The 14,177-nt window shown below is 53.6% G+C and overlaps 6 protein-coding genes across 6 annotated transcripts; 2 read left to right on the top strand and 4 right to left on the bottom strand.

The window, feature by feature from the left end:
* Positions 1-1,436: 1,436 nt before the first annotated feature.
* BU26DRAFT_516825 (uncharacterized protein) lies at positions 1,437-3,144 on the top strand. The gene is made up of 2 exons (XM_033828427.1): positions 1,437-1,505; positions 1,554-3,144. Exons 1-2 carry the CDS (start codon positions 1,471-1,473, stop codon positions 3,103-3,105), a joined length of 1,587 nt encoding a protein of 528 aa, XP_033687133.1. The 5' UTR covers positions 1,437-1,470; the 3' UTR covers positions 3,106-3,144.
* A 15-nt stretch (positions 3,145-3,159) lies between these two features.
* Positions 3,160-4,399, bottom strand: BU26DRAFT_516824 (aldolase). The gene has a single exon (XM_033828426.1). The coding sequence runs from the start codon at positions 4,207-4,209 to the stop codon at positions 3,271-3,273; it is 939 nt and encodes a 312-aa protein (XP_033687132.1). The 5' UTR covers positions 4,210-4,399; the 3' UTR covers positions 3,160-3,270.
* A 34-nt stretch (positions 4,400-4,433) lies between these two features.
* Positions 4,434-5,686, bottom strand: BU26DRAFT_251562 (uncharacterized protein). The gene has a single exon (XM_033821138.1). It carries the CDS (start codon positions 5,284-5,286, stop codon positions 4,729-4,731), a length of 558 nt encoding a protein of 185 aa, XP_033687131.1. The 5' UTR covers positions 5,287-5,686; the 3' UTR covers positions 4,434-4,728.
* Positions 5,687-5,861: 175 nt separating this feature from the next.
* On the bottom strand, positions 5,862-6,764 carry BU26DRAFT_561895 (uncharacterized protein; the record flags this gene model as incomplete). Its single annotated transcript, XM_033832970.1, has 1 exon — positions 5,862-6,764. One exon carries the CDS (start codon positions 6,762-6,764, stop codon positions 5,862-5,864), a length of 903 nt encoding a protein of 300 aa, XP_033687130.1.
* Positions 6,765-7,126: 362 nt separating this feature from the next.
* On the top strand, positions 7,127-11,974 carry BU26DRAFT_561894 (uncharacterized protein; the record flags this gene model as incomplete). The annotated part of the gene is made up of 2 exons (XM_033832969.1): positions 7,127-7,875; positions 7,927-11,974. 2 exons carry the CDS (start codon positions 7,127-7,129, stop codon positions 11,972-11,974), a joined length of 4,797 nt encoding a protein of 1,598 aa, XP_033687129.1.
* BU26DRAFT_516821 (uncharacterized protein) lies at positions 11,871-13,894 on the bottom strand. Its single transcript, XM_033828425.1, has 2 exons — positions 13,862-13,894; positions 11,871-13,661 (listed from the first exon to the last, which is right to left on the bottom strand). Exon 2 carries the CDS (start codon positions 13,490-13,492, stop codon positions 12,131-12,133), a length of 1,362 nt encoding a protein of 453 aa, XP_033687128.1. The 5' UTR covers positions 13,493-13,661; positions 13,862-13,894; the 3' UTR covers positions 11,871-12,130.
* Positions 13,895-14,177: the final 283 nt, after the last annotated feature.

The following is a 14,177-nucleotide window of genomic DNA, read 5'->3' as shown; positions in this document are numbered from 1 at the left end:
GATAGCCAACCGTCATGCTGGTCCTATCGAAAGTCTTCTTACTTTTTCGCTGGGAATGCTCCTTCCTGTGCTGGTCGAGTCGAGTGCCCTCCTGGAGATGGAACACTCCAGGCAAGCAGTCTTCTCCCGCGATCTCTCGACAGTACCGCTGCCAAATGCGAGACGCTTCATCCGAAATTGACGGGCGCTGAACTACCACTCCAGCTCTGGGGGCTGCTCTGTTAATTGAGCTGGAAACCTCATGGCGGACTACCCACTGACCGCCGATGGATGTATTGCCTACCATCTTGAGCAGCCACTCCGCAGCCATGGTCGATGGACACTACGAACAATGCCACACGGGCTCGAGACAACGAGCAAACTACCTTGACGAGTTTAGAGGATTGTGTTTCGCTCCTCCTTACGCCCCGCGCAGTATTGCAAACCCCATCACTTTTGACTCCAAAGCTCATACTCATAACTAATGCAGCAAAAAAGGCTCGACCAACACCGCTGCGAACTCCTCGCCGATATCCAAAGTCCAGGCTCAACAAAGCGTACAAGGAGTCGTGGGATCAACCTCGCCTTGCTCACATGATGACTTTCAACACTGGAACTAGATGTCGATTGCTGCGTCGCTTCAGCGTTTCGCGTGGGGAACCAGTCACAGCTCTCGAGAACCTGAAGTCAGTGGCTGCGCTTGCTAGCAGTAGCAGCCGTGCTGCTGTGATAGCCATCACTGTAGCCGGCATGCCGAAAACTTGCTCATCTAACTTCGCGTCGGGCGTAAGTTGGTGCCTAGGGTTTCTCTTGGCTTGAGCAAGTTTCGGTACGCCATGGGGAACTCATCGGCCATGCTCTCCATCGCTACGAATGAGGGTGCAGCTTTCTATTCTAATGCTACACTATACAGTACCATGCCTGGGGAAAGCTCCCGCCCTAGCTGGATGTTTTAAGGACCCAATCCGTCTGTCCGTGTTACCATCAACCTCAGCATTCTTCGTTCCCCAGGGTTAGTCACCCTGCTGCTCCAGCATGAAGCTCTCTTCACTCCTTGTGCCGGTAGGTCTTTCTACCACGGCCGCCGGTGCCTTTATTGGCATTGGTGGTCCTGTATCGCGGCCTTACTGCGCTTACGCTTGCGGGAATGTCTTTTCTTCCGCTAACCTCACATGTACTATGCCTCGTCATCACGGAATACCTATGGCAATGACCAGCTCCAAATGTCGAGCCGGTGACGATGCTTTTCTAACCTCGGTCGCCTATTGCATGAGCACGAAATGCCAGGAAGAGCCCATGTGGCTCCTGGAGAAGTACTTTTCGACCGTGGCGACGGGTACTCCTCCTCTCCAACCGAAGTGGGACTATCAAACATCCCTTGACCACGTCGACAGCACCCCGACAGTAACATGGGCTTTCGGGCGTACGCTCAATTCCACCATGGTCGTCCCAGAGAAGAATTGGAACACTCAGATGAGATTTCTCAGCACTATGGAGCACAACTCAGCGCTTTTGTATAGATACTCGTAGGTGCAGTCGTTGATTTATTGAGAACATCACTGACATCAAGTTAGGCTGGTCATTCTGGTCGTGGGCTTTGCTACTCCTATTGCCATCAGGTGGATCACAAAACTTCCATGCGCATCATTCATCGTCGATAAAATCAATCCATACCTCATCTGGCCATCCACAATCGGCACATACCACGTTCGTCCGCTTCCTTGGCTGCTCGGAAACGCACCCACTCTAGGGCAGGCCTGGTACATCGGCGGCTTTCTACTTCTCAACATCATTCTTTCTTGCCTTAGCTACTGGCCTGTATACCCACTTCCACACCCATGGGGCTACAACAAACGTGGCGAGATTCTTGCCTACGCTGGATATCGGACCGGCGAATTTGCTTTCGCGCTCCTTCCGCTTACGATTCTTTTCGCCGGACGAAATAATATCCTGCTCTGGCTCACAAATTGGTCTCACTCTACGTATATCCTCTTACATCGCTGGATTGCACGCCTCTTTGCGATTCATACGATTCTCCACTCCATCTTCTTATGGGCGGCGCGCGTTCAAACTGGCACGTATAACAAGGATGTGAAACTGCCGTACTGGCAATGGGGCATCGTTGGCACTGTCTTTGTCTGTGTTATGCTTGTCTTCAGTCTTCTTTGGATGCGTCGGTTTTCATATGAGGTGTTTCTTATCGGCCATATCATCATGGCCATCCTTGTTATTGTTGGCAGCTGGTACCACTTGATCCTACGATTCGGTAAAACAGGAACCCACGAATACTGGCTCTACGCTGCCTTCGCCGTTTGGGCTTTCGATCGTTTGCTTCGCATCCTCCGCATGGTTAAAAACGGAGTACGGAAGGCAACAGTAACGGAAATTGGTTCGACACATGTCCGCGTTGAAGTACCTGGCGTCAGGTTCAGCGGTAAGCCCGGCTTCCACGGCTACGTCTACTTTCCGACTCTCAACCCTCTAAAGCCCTGGGAAAACCATCCTTTCTCTATCAACTCTACGGCTCTCCTCCGCTCCTATGGTATCGGCCCACATAGTCCGGGAAACTCGCTTCGCCGCTCGCCCAAGGAGGACGGCAAGATCGAAACCAAAGTCACGGAGTCTCATGCACACCACGACCCGGGCACCACTGCCGGCATAACCCTATATGTCCGCAAGTCTACCGGCATGACCCGCCTACTGCAAAAGCACGCTAGCCTAATAACCCTCCTCGACGGGCCATACCCAAACAACCCTCCTTCCGCCGTGCTGAGCTGTGACCGGCTGCTGCTCATAGGGGGCGGTATCGGTATCACCGGCCTCTTGGGCTTCTTCCGTGCTCATGTGGACGTCAAGCTTGCGTGGAGCGTGAAGCAAATCCACGCAGCGGTCGTGCAGGATCTGGAATCAGCGGTGAGCAGCGTTTCCGACAGGGAGATTCGCATTGGTGAGCGACTAGACATCAGAGCGCTGTTGCAACAGGAGGTTCAGGCTGGATATAAGAAGGTCGGCGTTGTGGTGTGTGGGCCTGGAGCCCTGTGCGACGATGTGCGCGCGGTGGCGGCGAGCCTGGGGCGGCATGAGAAGACAGTGTTTGAGCTGGAAGTTGATACTTTTGGGTGGTGATGGCAGCATGTAGGATGACGGCGTATACCACCCGGTGAGGAATGCACACAAATTGTGTCTTTTGACAGCTTCTTAGCGCCTTAATACAAGTGCTCCTAATTGCTGAATTATGCGCCTCAATGAGGTGCAAGACCCAGAATATGCCGGGTTATGCCTTTATGTGGCCTACAATGACTTCTCGATCTCCGCCAGTTCCGCCATCACTTTCCGCACGTTTTGCTTTACGGCTTCGCTGACGGGCAGGTATGGCTTCCTCGGCTTCAGCTTCTCTTCCGCATCCTCGATACCTGCTGCTGCCGCGCTAAACTGTGACACAGCATACTTGGTGCTCGCGATTCCCGCCTTGACTGGGCTCTCCGCCAGCGCGGCTTTCCGGTGCAGCACCAATGCCTCGTCCACCTTCCCACTCGTATACAGCTCATAGATCCTAGATATCGTCTTAGGAAAGACGTTCGAGAAAGCAGCAACGCAGCCCGCACTCCCCACCGCCAGCCCACCGATCAGAAAATCCGACTGCCCGCCAAACGTAGCGAACACATCCGGCGACAACTCCGCCGTCAACCGCGTAATCTTCGCCACGCTCCCGCACGTTAACTTCACGCCCACAATCTTCCCCGGATTCCGCCGCGCCATCCCAGCAATAGTCTCCGAGTCGAGGTCCACACCGTTGCACTGGCCCGGAAAATTGTAGATCACAATGGGCAGCGGGCTCTTCTGCGCCACTTCGTCGAAGAACCCATTCACCACCTCCTTCGTCGTCGCTGGCCCGTAGTACGCCGCTGGCAATAGTAGTCCAAAGTCCGCGCCGGCCTGCGCTGCATCCGCGGCGTTCTCAAGCGTCTGGACGACGGAAAACCCGCTGATGCCGCAGATGAGCGGATAGTCGGGGCTGACGGCTTCTCGCGCCGCGGCGATGAGACTTATGCGCTCGGAGCGCGTGAGCAGGAAGGCTTCGGCGTTCGAGCCGAGCACGACGAGCCCCGTGATGCCAGATTCGGAGAGGTATTTGAAGTAGGTTTTTTGGGCGGGGAGGTCGATGGCGCCGGTTTGTGGGGAGAAGAATGTTACGGCGGGCGTCCAGACGCCGGGTGCGGGGACTTTCATCCTGCCTGCCTGCGGTGGGAAGGGAGTACGCCGGAGTCGTTGGGGCGTGGTATTGGGAGTTGGGGAGAGTTGTCGGAAGTCGTGTCGTTTCTACGCCGACCCCGCTTCGAGTAGCTTGACCCACAGTCTTTTCTGGCTCACGGCTATCGGTAAGTATTAATGCTCCATTTCCATGAATAGCCGTAGGCAGCCGCTCGTTAATATGAGTCTCCGCCTCAGAAGGACAGGGGAGGCTCCAAAACTACTCTCAGTAATCAGGCAATGGCGAGGGATCTTTCTCCCATCGTTATCGCGACCGGAATAAGCGACACCTGGATGAATTTTCGTTACGAGAACGGCCCTTGAGATCAATAGAAGGAGCCAATCGAACCTTACAATGGTTCTTAAGATATACCATTTGTCCTTTCGAATTGAGAGGAGAGGTTGGAAGTTGCGCTCAGATAGTGATTATGTAATGATTGAAATAGTCCTAGTGCACTCGGTTTCCCCTTCTGAGGACGCTGCTTTCGCCTCGAAGCACTAGACTTTAATAAACTTCCACACAATCCCATCAGACACCGCATTCTCAACCTTAGCCAGCACTTTCTCGCCCCCCTCCATCATGGTCCCCACAGGCCAAAGCTTCTCCCAATGTGTCATAAGCAACACGTAGCCTCCCTCTGGCGTCTGCCTCACGCAGAACCACTCCCACCCTTCATGTGCCCGTCCGGAGCAGCGTAGCTTCCCTGACCGCCCATCGTGCCCCAGAAACTTGCCTGACACGGGGTTCCGAAACCCAAGCCAGCCTTTGGTTTCCACGCACTCCCAGTGGATTGATTCGCGTCCGCCCGGCGGCGCTAGCACGACTTGTCCGCCACGCAGCGCGATGGCGTGGCCGGTCGAGACGGAGCTGATGATGAAGGTCGAGCCGGGCCATGGGACGGAGGAGCCATTGGATTTGGGAGAATGTAGCGGGTCGAGGTCATCAAGATCCTCCAGAAGGCCGGGTGTCGTGCTTTCGGGGGGTGTGGGGCATGTGTAGACGGTGGACTGCTTGTGGTCTGAAATAGGTTTGGGCTGAATATGGTCGAGGGCCATAGTTTCGATGCCGGACTCAGAATGGAGTACTTCGAGGGAACGAGCTAGCGCTTTGAAGCCTTGATGAGACGGCGGATATCGATGCGATGCGCTGAACCGGTGAGGGAATATATCCGGAATCTGATGCTCCCACCCTAGCAAGGAGCACAAAGCACCTTGCACGTGGAGATGACGTCGAGACCGACCAGCAGTTAGGGAAACAATCACGCACTGCGTCGATGATGCGGGTAAAGGTGAGGTCTGAGGTAATGGTTCTGGTTAGCCGCCAGCGCAGCGGCTGCGCCGCTTTACCAGCTTATGTCAGGAATGTGGCTGGTGGCGCGGGGACGCAACCAACATTGGAAGCTGGCAGTTTGAAGCTATCTGGAAGCTTGCTCCTCGCTATTCTTCGGGTGGAGAATTCAGAGCTATGAGATGAGTCTGGAAAGTGTACGAGTTTCTAGTGATGATTACGTAATAGCTCAAGTGGGTCTAGCGCAAAATCTAATCTTGAAACCGATCGCGGCAAAAGTAATGATGTCTCTCCACCCACCTCAACACTCCAATATTACCACCCGTTGCTACCCCTCGACCCGTTATTCTCGATGCGGCACGTAGAACTCATCCAGCCCTAACCTGCAAATGTACCCGCCCTCAGCCAGCTCCTTGTCCATGGCATCCTCTTCTTCACTGTCTTCGCTATGCTCTTCGCTGCCGACGCTCTCCTCCTCATCATCATCCTCTCCCATGGCCTGACCCGGAGCGAAGCTTAATACCCTATCAGACATGTACCCCCAGGGTAGCTTCTTCCTTCGGAACAGAGACAATACCCTACTCTTCTTGTACATCTTGTACTCGACCGCGAATACCACCTTGCCCTCAACTTGACTATCAGCATTCAGGTTGCCAGTCCTGCGTTGCTCGGAAGTCGTTTCTAATGAAGAGCCTAGAGGAAGGCTTCCTGGTGCGATCGCATTCGCTGCCGCTCCTATCGGAACCTTCGCGCTAGCAGATGCTGTCCTTCCGTGGCTGACCCTGACAGATTTCGTTGGATCGACCACGCATTTGTAGCCGATAACCATGTACAGCTTGTCCGGAGCGACTCCGAACCGGGCGTTCTCGTAGCTCATCATCTCGCTGATGTCTTTTGAGTACTTGTCCATGATCCTGGCGAAGACCTTGTTGTGGTCTCGCAAGCGGTGCGTTTCAATCAGCGAGCTCTCGAGAGATATTTCAGTGCTGAAGTTCGAGCCATTCGAGACTCCTAGGAATGGTTCCAGTGCTATGCGCAAGTTCCTGTCCTGAGATGCGGATGCGAGTATCCTTGCTGCTTTCTCTCGAATCGGCGGTTGAAGGAAGTCTTTGGCGATTGATGACGGATCAGCAGGCTCTGAAGCATCCATGGGATGCTTGAAGTCGATAGTAAGTCGCCCGAGGAGCTTATCGACTTCTTCACCTGGTATCGGATAGTCCAGGATGAGGAATCGACGGCGTTCCATGTCGAAGCGTTCGATTATGGGTCAGTTGAGTTTGCGAAACGATAAGGTGAGACCAAATTGTATATTGAAGGGATTTGGGATGTACAACATATTTATGCTGAGCTGCGCTGAGAGAGCGTGATGCTAAGAAAAACCCAGAGTGGAGTGATATCAGCCACGCACGTGATTATCAACCTTCGCTACACGCCACTCTCCGATGGAACCCAGCTGGATCGCGTTACCTCGAGTCCACATCGCAGTCACGCATGCACGTCTTGCATCTGACCCGACAATCATCATTCGATTCCATTACTTGCTTTTATTCCAGATGTTCGTCCATAGTCCTGCCTCAAGTTTCCCGCTATTGTTCCATTCTTAACACAATGTCTCCCGTTCCGGCAGAAGACGATCCACCGCATCGAGACCAATATCGCGCAGTCGCCGTAACTCAAGTGGGTTACAATACAAAGCAGCAATCATGGCGAATAGAGCTCTCGAACTCTCCAGAAGCATGTACACTTCGACTCCCGCATGGCGACGTCCAAGAAAAGCTCCTCAGGTGGTATTTAGAGGATTATCCTCTTTCAGATCCACTGGAAAGAACCAAAAGGTCGAGCGCGGAAGCTTACCTCAATCTATACGGCCAGAAGCTGCTTGAACAACTTCCGCCGATTTCGTATCCGTCGCATCCCTCTGGACTGTCTGTTCTGGTACAGGGAGAAACGAATGGAGTGCAAGTGCGGAGTATCAACGAGCTTCATTGGGAAACCCTTGAAGCGGAACTTACCAGCAACGAAGAGGGGCAGGTAACTGTCATAAGGGTGGTGCCGACGAAAACTTTCCCAAAAGATCGCTTCGCGCACCTGAAGACACCCGGTCCCTTCAGAATACTGCTGATTGTTGCACGCTCGGACCTATCAGAGACTAATCACCGTGTAGCTACCAATTCACTGATACGGTGCGCCGAGTGCCTTGGCAGCGATGTCCTGCAGGTCGATGTTGTTAGACCGGGGACATTTGCGGCTTTCAAGAAGCACCTAGCGCGGGCAGCGAAACGTGGGCTGTACTATAATCTGATACACTTCGATATGCATGGGAGCGTGAAGGAGAGGGGCACGGGTAGCAATGCTAGGTAAGTGAGTTGACCGCCGCAGCTAAATTGCGGATCTAAAATCATTTATAGAGCGCAGGCTTCGCTCCAATTCTATCCGAAAGAAGAAGAAGAAGCGACAAAAGGCGCCGTCAGAGCTTCGACAGTTGCCAGCGTCGTGTCGAAATATAACGTACCCTACGTTGTCTTGAACGCCTGTGAGAGCGCGTCCACCGGAGCTGGGGCTGAAGCGAATCTCGCCCGCGTCTTTGTGCAGCATGGCATACCCTTCGTCCTGGGGATGTCCTACAAAATGTTGACAAGCGCTATCAATGTCTTCGCTACAAGCTTTTACAAGGCCCTCCTCGTTGACGGAAAGTCCTTCCCGATTGCTGCCGCCATGGCTCGAACGTCGATGCGTTGGTACAAGTCGAGAACGGCGAGGCTAGGGTTACCCATCACTCTCGAGGATTGGATTGTTCCTGTAACTTACGTCTCACTCGATATGGTTGATCCTCGTCGCGTCTGCCATCATCGATACATCCATCGCCACAGAGACCCGACAATGATCGACCTCTGCAACCGCTGGGACACTGAGCTCCTTAACCTCGAGACAAAGCTCCTTGATCCATGGGATTGTGGCGCAGGTCCTGTCGTGAATCTTTACGGCTTCAGTGGGATCGGAAAAACTACGTTATTAGAGCACTGCTTGCGGTGGTGGACGAAGACTGGAATGGTACAGAAGGCGGTCTATTTCAGCCTTCGCCAGAGCGGATACGTCGAACCAACCTCAATTCTTCCGCAGCTCGCACGAGCGCTAAACAGCCGAGAGCCGAACCCTATCCACATCGTGTCATCTATAGAACCAAACCCTTTCCCGCATCTGAACGGTTCTCTTGACGCCATCTTCGACTGGCTGACAGCTTATGAAGCCGACCGGAGGTTTCTATTAGTGATAGATGACTTTCCAACATTCCACTCTCTGCCAGACTCATCTCCCTTGACAAGGGAGGAAAAGATCGCCTGGAAGGATTTTCTCTATGGAGAGTTTGCGCGATTCCAAAAGCAGGCTTTGGTCGTCATATCCTCCACTTCGAAGCTGCAATGGCTCTCCCTTGATTCGCGGTCAGAGGCAATCGAAGACGATACGGTCATCGAGGATCCGCATCTCAACGGAGATGACAGTCCCACATCCCCATTCTATGCTATTACAGGATTCATGACGTTCCTTTCTGAGACCAAAGGTTCGGATTCGCCTTTCTGGATGAGCCTAAACGACCCCGAACAGCTTCAACTTCTAAGGGATATCGCAGAGTACTTTGGTTATCTGCCAGCGCTGGTGGAACACTTTGTCGCTCAACCAATCAGGAATACTACTACACCATCCGATGAGACGTATGAGGACCTTAAATCTATGTACGAATGCTTTCTTCGCAGCCGAGGACCTCCTGTTTCGCTTGAGCACGAAGATCGCTTCCTTGAGACGTTGCCCGTCACACACGTTTGCGCAGAGTACTTCAACCGACAGGGTCCAGTCGAGAAGGCGATACTACTTAGCCTGTCCAAGTTTGTGGGCTATCTAGGAGACGATTTAGCGAGCTATTGGCACGACTACATCCAGTGCTTGACTAAGGACACGTCTCGTTGCTTGCCTCGAGAATACCATTCGCATCATCTGCCACACTGGATACCGCACAAGCACAAGCCTAAATACTGGCTCCTCGCTCTAGGGAAGGAGAACGTGGAAGAGGAAGTGTTACTGCAGAAGGGAGTCAAGATACTGAGGGAGCTCCGCCGCCTCGGTTTGCTCAAGCAGACATTCTTTTTCCTGAAGCTTAATGGCGGACGTCATTCGGCGAAGGAGCCCGCATACCAGATTCATCCGTGTCTGTCAATATTTCTACAACAGAGAGCACAAAGAGAAATTCCAAGGCCCGACAACTACAGTTCTAGCGATACGTGGACTTTCCAAGCTCGGACAAAAGCTTCCTTCCTCACATATTTACGCCGCCGCATGGAAACTTGGGATGGCGCATCCAGCCCATTTACTATCGAGACGGATTCTCCCGAGTTCTTTCAGGGACTTAACAGCAATGTTGAAGAAGGGATGCTCAGAAAGAGCGTTCTGGCCGGCCTGCACATGTGGCTCGAAATGGATTCCGACCACCAAGATATCAGCTATCCTAAGGCTGTCTTTGATCACTACCTGGCACCGTGGCCGGCTATGACGCGGGACATTGAACCGTCCACGATCGCAGATCTTGTCGAAGAGGTCCGTCCTTTCCTCGAATCACACTTTATGAGTGAGTATAGTGACGCGAGGGAGCTACAACAGCACGCTTTCTCCCGCTCAGAGGCAAAGCGCCGTTCGCGGCTAAGCCAATCAATGGAGGACACGAAGGTGACAGAGGAGCTCAAGAAGGCCCATGAGGAACTGGTTACGTCACTGATTGCTCTCCGAGAAGGACTGCAGGCGGGGACTTGGCTCGTTTGGTACAATGTCCTGCGCGGGAGGCCGAGGGCTGCACTGCAGCACATAGAACGCAATCAAGCCCTTCTAGCGCAACTTCCGCACCCGAAGTTCAACGAGATAGCCGGGTTTGTGCCGGGTCTTCCGCAGGAGATCAGACATGCCGAACTTGTTGCTGGCTTTCTAACCCAACCCTCGGATGTTTCACTCTCCCAGCTCGACAGGAGCGAGAAAAGCTGGGAGAGCCTATTGGAGAAGGCCTTCGACTGGGCGCTTCGGATAGACGACCCTGTTGCCATGAAGTTTAATGCGATTGGACCAAGATTGCTAAGAGAGGGTCTTCGCATCAGCCGGGCGGGCATGACGTGGGGCCTTCGCACGAAGGAGGAGAGGGATGCGCTTCACACGTGCAGTACGAAACTGCTGCGAGAAGCTTTCGAAGAGCTAGTCAGCATTCCTTTTGGCTGGTACAAGAACCGATCGAGTATGCTCCCGCGGCTGCTCTCCGAAATGGCTAGCCATTTCGGGATGAACATCGGCGACTCCAGTCTCACAGCCGAGGCTGTCCTTGAGTTCATATCTGCGATTCCCAAAGACATTGCCCGTCCTCTGAAGAAGATCTACAGACTCTTCGAAGCTGCCAGAGCAGACGTGACGAACGGCCAGTCACCTGCTCGGGTCTTTGAAATCTACCATGAGCAATTAGTTACCCTAATTACTACGGCATGGCGGAACGCGATCCTATTCTTCCTGGACTATACCGCGTCTACGAATCGGCTCATTGAAGCAATGGCCTACCACCAATTCATTATCGCGGATTACTTCTATCGGCAAGACTGGGAAGCGCTGGACATTCATCTAACGCGTCTCACATCTCACACCGAGCGCGGTGGAGAACCGCAATGGCAATTCTGTCGCGGCGTCTGCGCGCTACGCTTGCGTCGCTGGGAAGAAGCAGGCGCCTGCCTCGAAAAAGCTTTTCAGGCTACGCACAACCTCACCCAGTACCAGCTCTCCAATTTCGCCTTGTTTGGTGCTATGGGCGTGTTCGCAGTCCGCTGCTTCATTCTCCGCCATCTCATCGCGTACAAGTATGCTGTGCCGGCGGAGCGCGACACATGCTCGCTGCCAACGTGGAGTCTATATCTGCAACTCTGGATCCTAGGCTACGCGACGCACAGAAAGATGAACTATGCCCAGTCGGGCGGGCTTTTGGAGTTGTTCACAGAGCACTACTTCGCGCTATCTCTTGAGCCTCGCCCTCCGGAACGTGTCCTCGATCAGCCAACGGAACACGAGTATGGTCACGCAATGAAGTGGTATGATACCCGGGAAGGTCGGAGCATCAAAGAACTGAGTCTTCCTCGGCAACAGCTGGAAGCGCATATTCTCATTGAGTTCATACGCCATGCATTGAAGAAGGGATTCTTGTTTGACGATGATGTGGAACAGACGGTTTTGGCTGCGGAGACGTTCTTCAGGAGCTTTCAGCTTGAGAGGACATTCATGGCCACACATGATGAGCATTCGGTGAAGATGTTTAGGCAGCTGAGCGATAGGGTGTTAGAGATGAAGGAGGATAGGAAGATAATTTTTGAAGAGGTGGAGAGAAACTTGTTTAAAGGGAGGGACGCTGATATTGTGGAAGCATCAAGTTCGAAAAAGCTATGAAAATTCGCGTCGCGAGTTTGAAGAGTCGACTATAATCCAAGGACGCCTGATATCAATCCCTGTGCCTTTCGATCAACGCCTGTCTGAACGCCACCGCCCAAATACGCCAAATGGAATCCCAGTTCATCCATCTATCGACCCTCATTGTAACATTCTCTACGCCTTCGCGAAAAGCGGCAGAGCGTACAAGACCCCAGTCCAAAAGCACCACATCTGCCATGACTTCTTATCCCCCGCCACGTTCCTGAACTTCAGTATCCTGCCAGCCAGCCACCCGCCGAAGACGAGTGGAATAGCATATCCCATCCAGCCGACCTCCCAGAAATACGGACAAAAGAAAGACCAGAAAAGGATTGGAATGGCAATGGACCACCGCGCGAACGTATCGCCGTGAACCAGCGGGCTTGTTAGGCGTCCCCGAGCTGCGTCGCCCTCAACATCGGGAAGATCTTGCATCGACAGTGTGGAGAAGATGATGGCTCCAACGATGGCGATCCAGGTGTAGGCTCGGGGGGTCAGCTCGTATTCGCCCGCCGCAACTGCTGTGGCCCCCGAGCTGTAGCACATGAAGCCCAGCGCGTTGATGATGTTCCGCACGACGTAGACTTCGTCGGCGGCGCCCAGGTCATTGTACATCCACGTTAGCACCATCATGGCGACGGCCTCCCACATGCCTCCGAGCCAGAGGGTAGCGCCGAATACCACGGGAATGACGACGAGCAGCAACCGCCGGGCCTCGTCAGGTGTGAGGCGTCCGGTCGGGATGGGTCGCCATGGCTTGTTGACGCTGTCTTCGAGTATTGAGTTTGGAAGGCGCTGGTTAGCGATGTCGAAAAGCAGGACGTTGAGCCAGTTCCAGAGAATGACATGCGGAAGGCGTGAGAACACGGTGAAGATAGTCGGATCAGGATGGGTTGTCAGGGTAGGCGCGAGGGCGCTGAAGATTCCGAAGGCGGTTTCAGGAGCGACGATGGATTTGAGGTCGTTGACGGTGATGAGCCATATGGTGCGGAGGTGGTATTTCCATGATCGAGGAGGAGCCTGCGATTGCGGTGTTTGATGGCGTGATGAGTTTCGTTTGTTTGGAGAGTTAGGGCGCCCCGTTACGGGAGTGGCTTCGGCTTCGTATTGTTGGTCTTTGGCGTTGGGTCCCTTATCGTGGAGTACGGTTGGGCTGCTAACCCCTTCAGGCTCCTGTTGTCTTCTCTTGCTCTTCGCTCCTCCACGGCGTGATCTGGTGCCTGTTCGCATATTGTGCGGAGTAGTTCTCGAAGAAGCGTGAGCGTGAGGGTGTAAAGCTCGCGGAGTTTGAAGATATGATCTACCCCGGGGTAAACCGTTAAGGATTTTGTGGCGCTCAAGGCTAGAGATGGTTTCCCGAGTGAATATACTTGTTGAGCTCTCTATACAGGAACGCGGAGGCCGACGGGCAAGTTGGAAGTCCTTCCCAGCTAATCTACCATCTGGACCGAGCGGGGGTATAGTGTACGGCCGCGGGCATGAAAGCGTATGAAACATGCGGCAAGTTCACAAGTCACACAGCATTTGAAATTCCATCAAGACATCTGACATCACTGCCACCCCTCCCCCCGAGAGCTGAGCCAGCGCAAGGCGGATCCCCGTGGAACCGCAGTCCACTTGCCAGCGCATTTTGGCTATTCGAGCAAGACGTAAGACAATCTATTTCCTACCGTATATTAGTAGATGCTTGAGTTCTGCGGGGGACACCGTCTCAGCGCCGCCTTCTACCTAGTCCGGGGCGCATGTGAGGAAGGCGCTTAGGGGTTCGGGGCAGTGTTCACGCTAGGCACCTGGGTATGAGCGCAGGGGTGAGATATGTGACTGCGCAGCGAAGCCGTTGTGGGGAGGTCAGGGCTCAGCGCTTACTGTATGATGGAGATTGGAGTATGCGTCGGGCGCCGATTGGCTGGATGCGTAGAGTAGTCCATGTCGAGAATACGCTCCCCTTGCGATCCGTCTCGCGCGATACTTTATGTGGGTTGATTCCGCAAGAGGGAACTCGCAATTCCCGAAGGCCTGCGCTGCCAGATAACGGGTTTGACGGATTCGGATATAATTTCGGCCAACCACAAACAGGCACCTAGACACATGCTGCGTTGTACATACATCTACGGAAGGCCTTGGAAGTCCCATCAATTACGCGGCCCCTTCAGAGTAAAGAAGTATCAGCTGCCCCATCAGG

Source organism: Trematosphaeria pertusa (assembly GCF_010094035.1).
Source record: "Trematosphaeria pertusa strain CBS 122368 unplaced genomic scaffold BU26scaffold_4, whole genome shotgun sequence".
In the NCBI taxonomy this organism is placed as follows: Eukaryota; Fungi; Ascomycota; class Dothideomycetes; order Pleosporales; family Trematosphaeriaceae; genus Trematosphaeria; species Trematosphaeria pertusa.
Note: the sequence above shows the minus strand (reverse complement) of the source record. Positions and strands in the feature narration are given on the sequence as shown.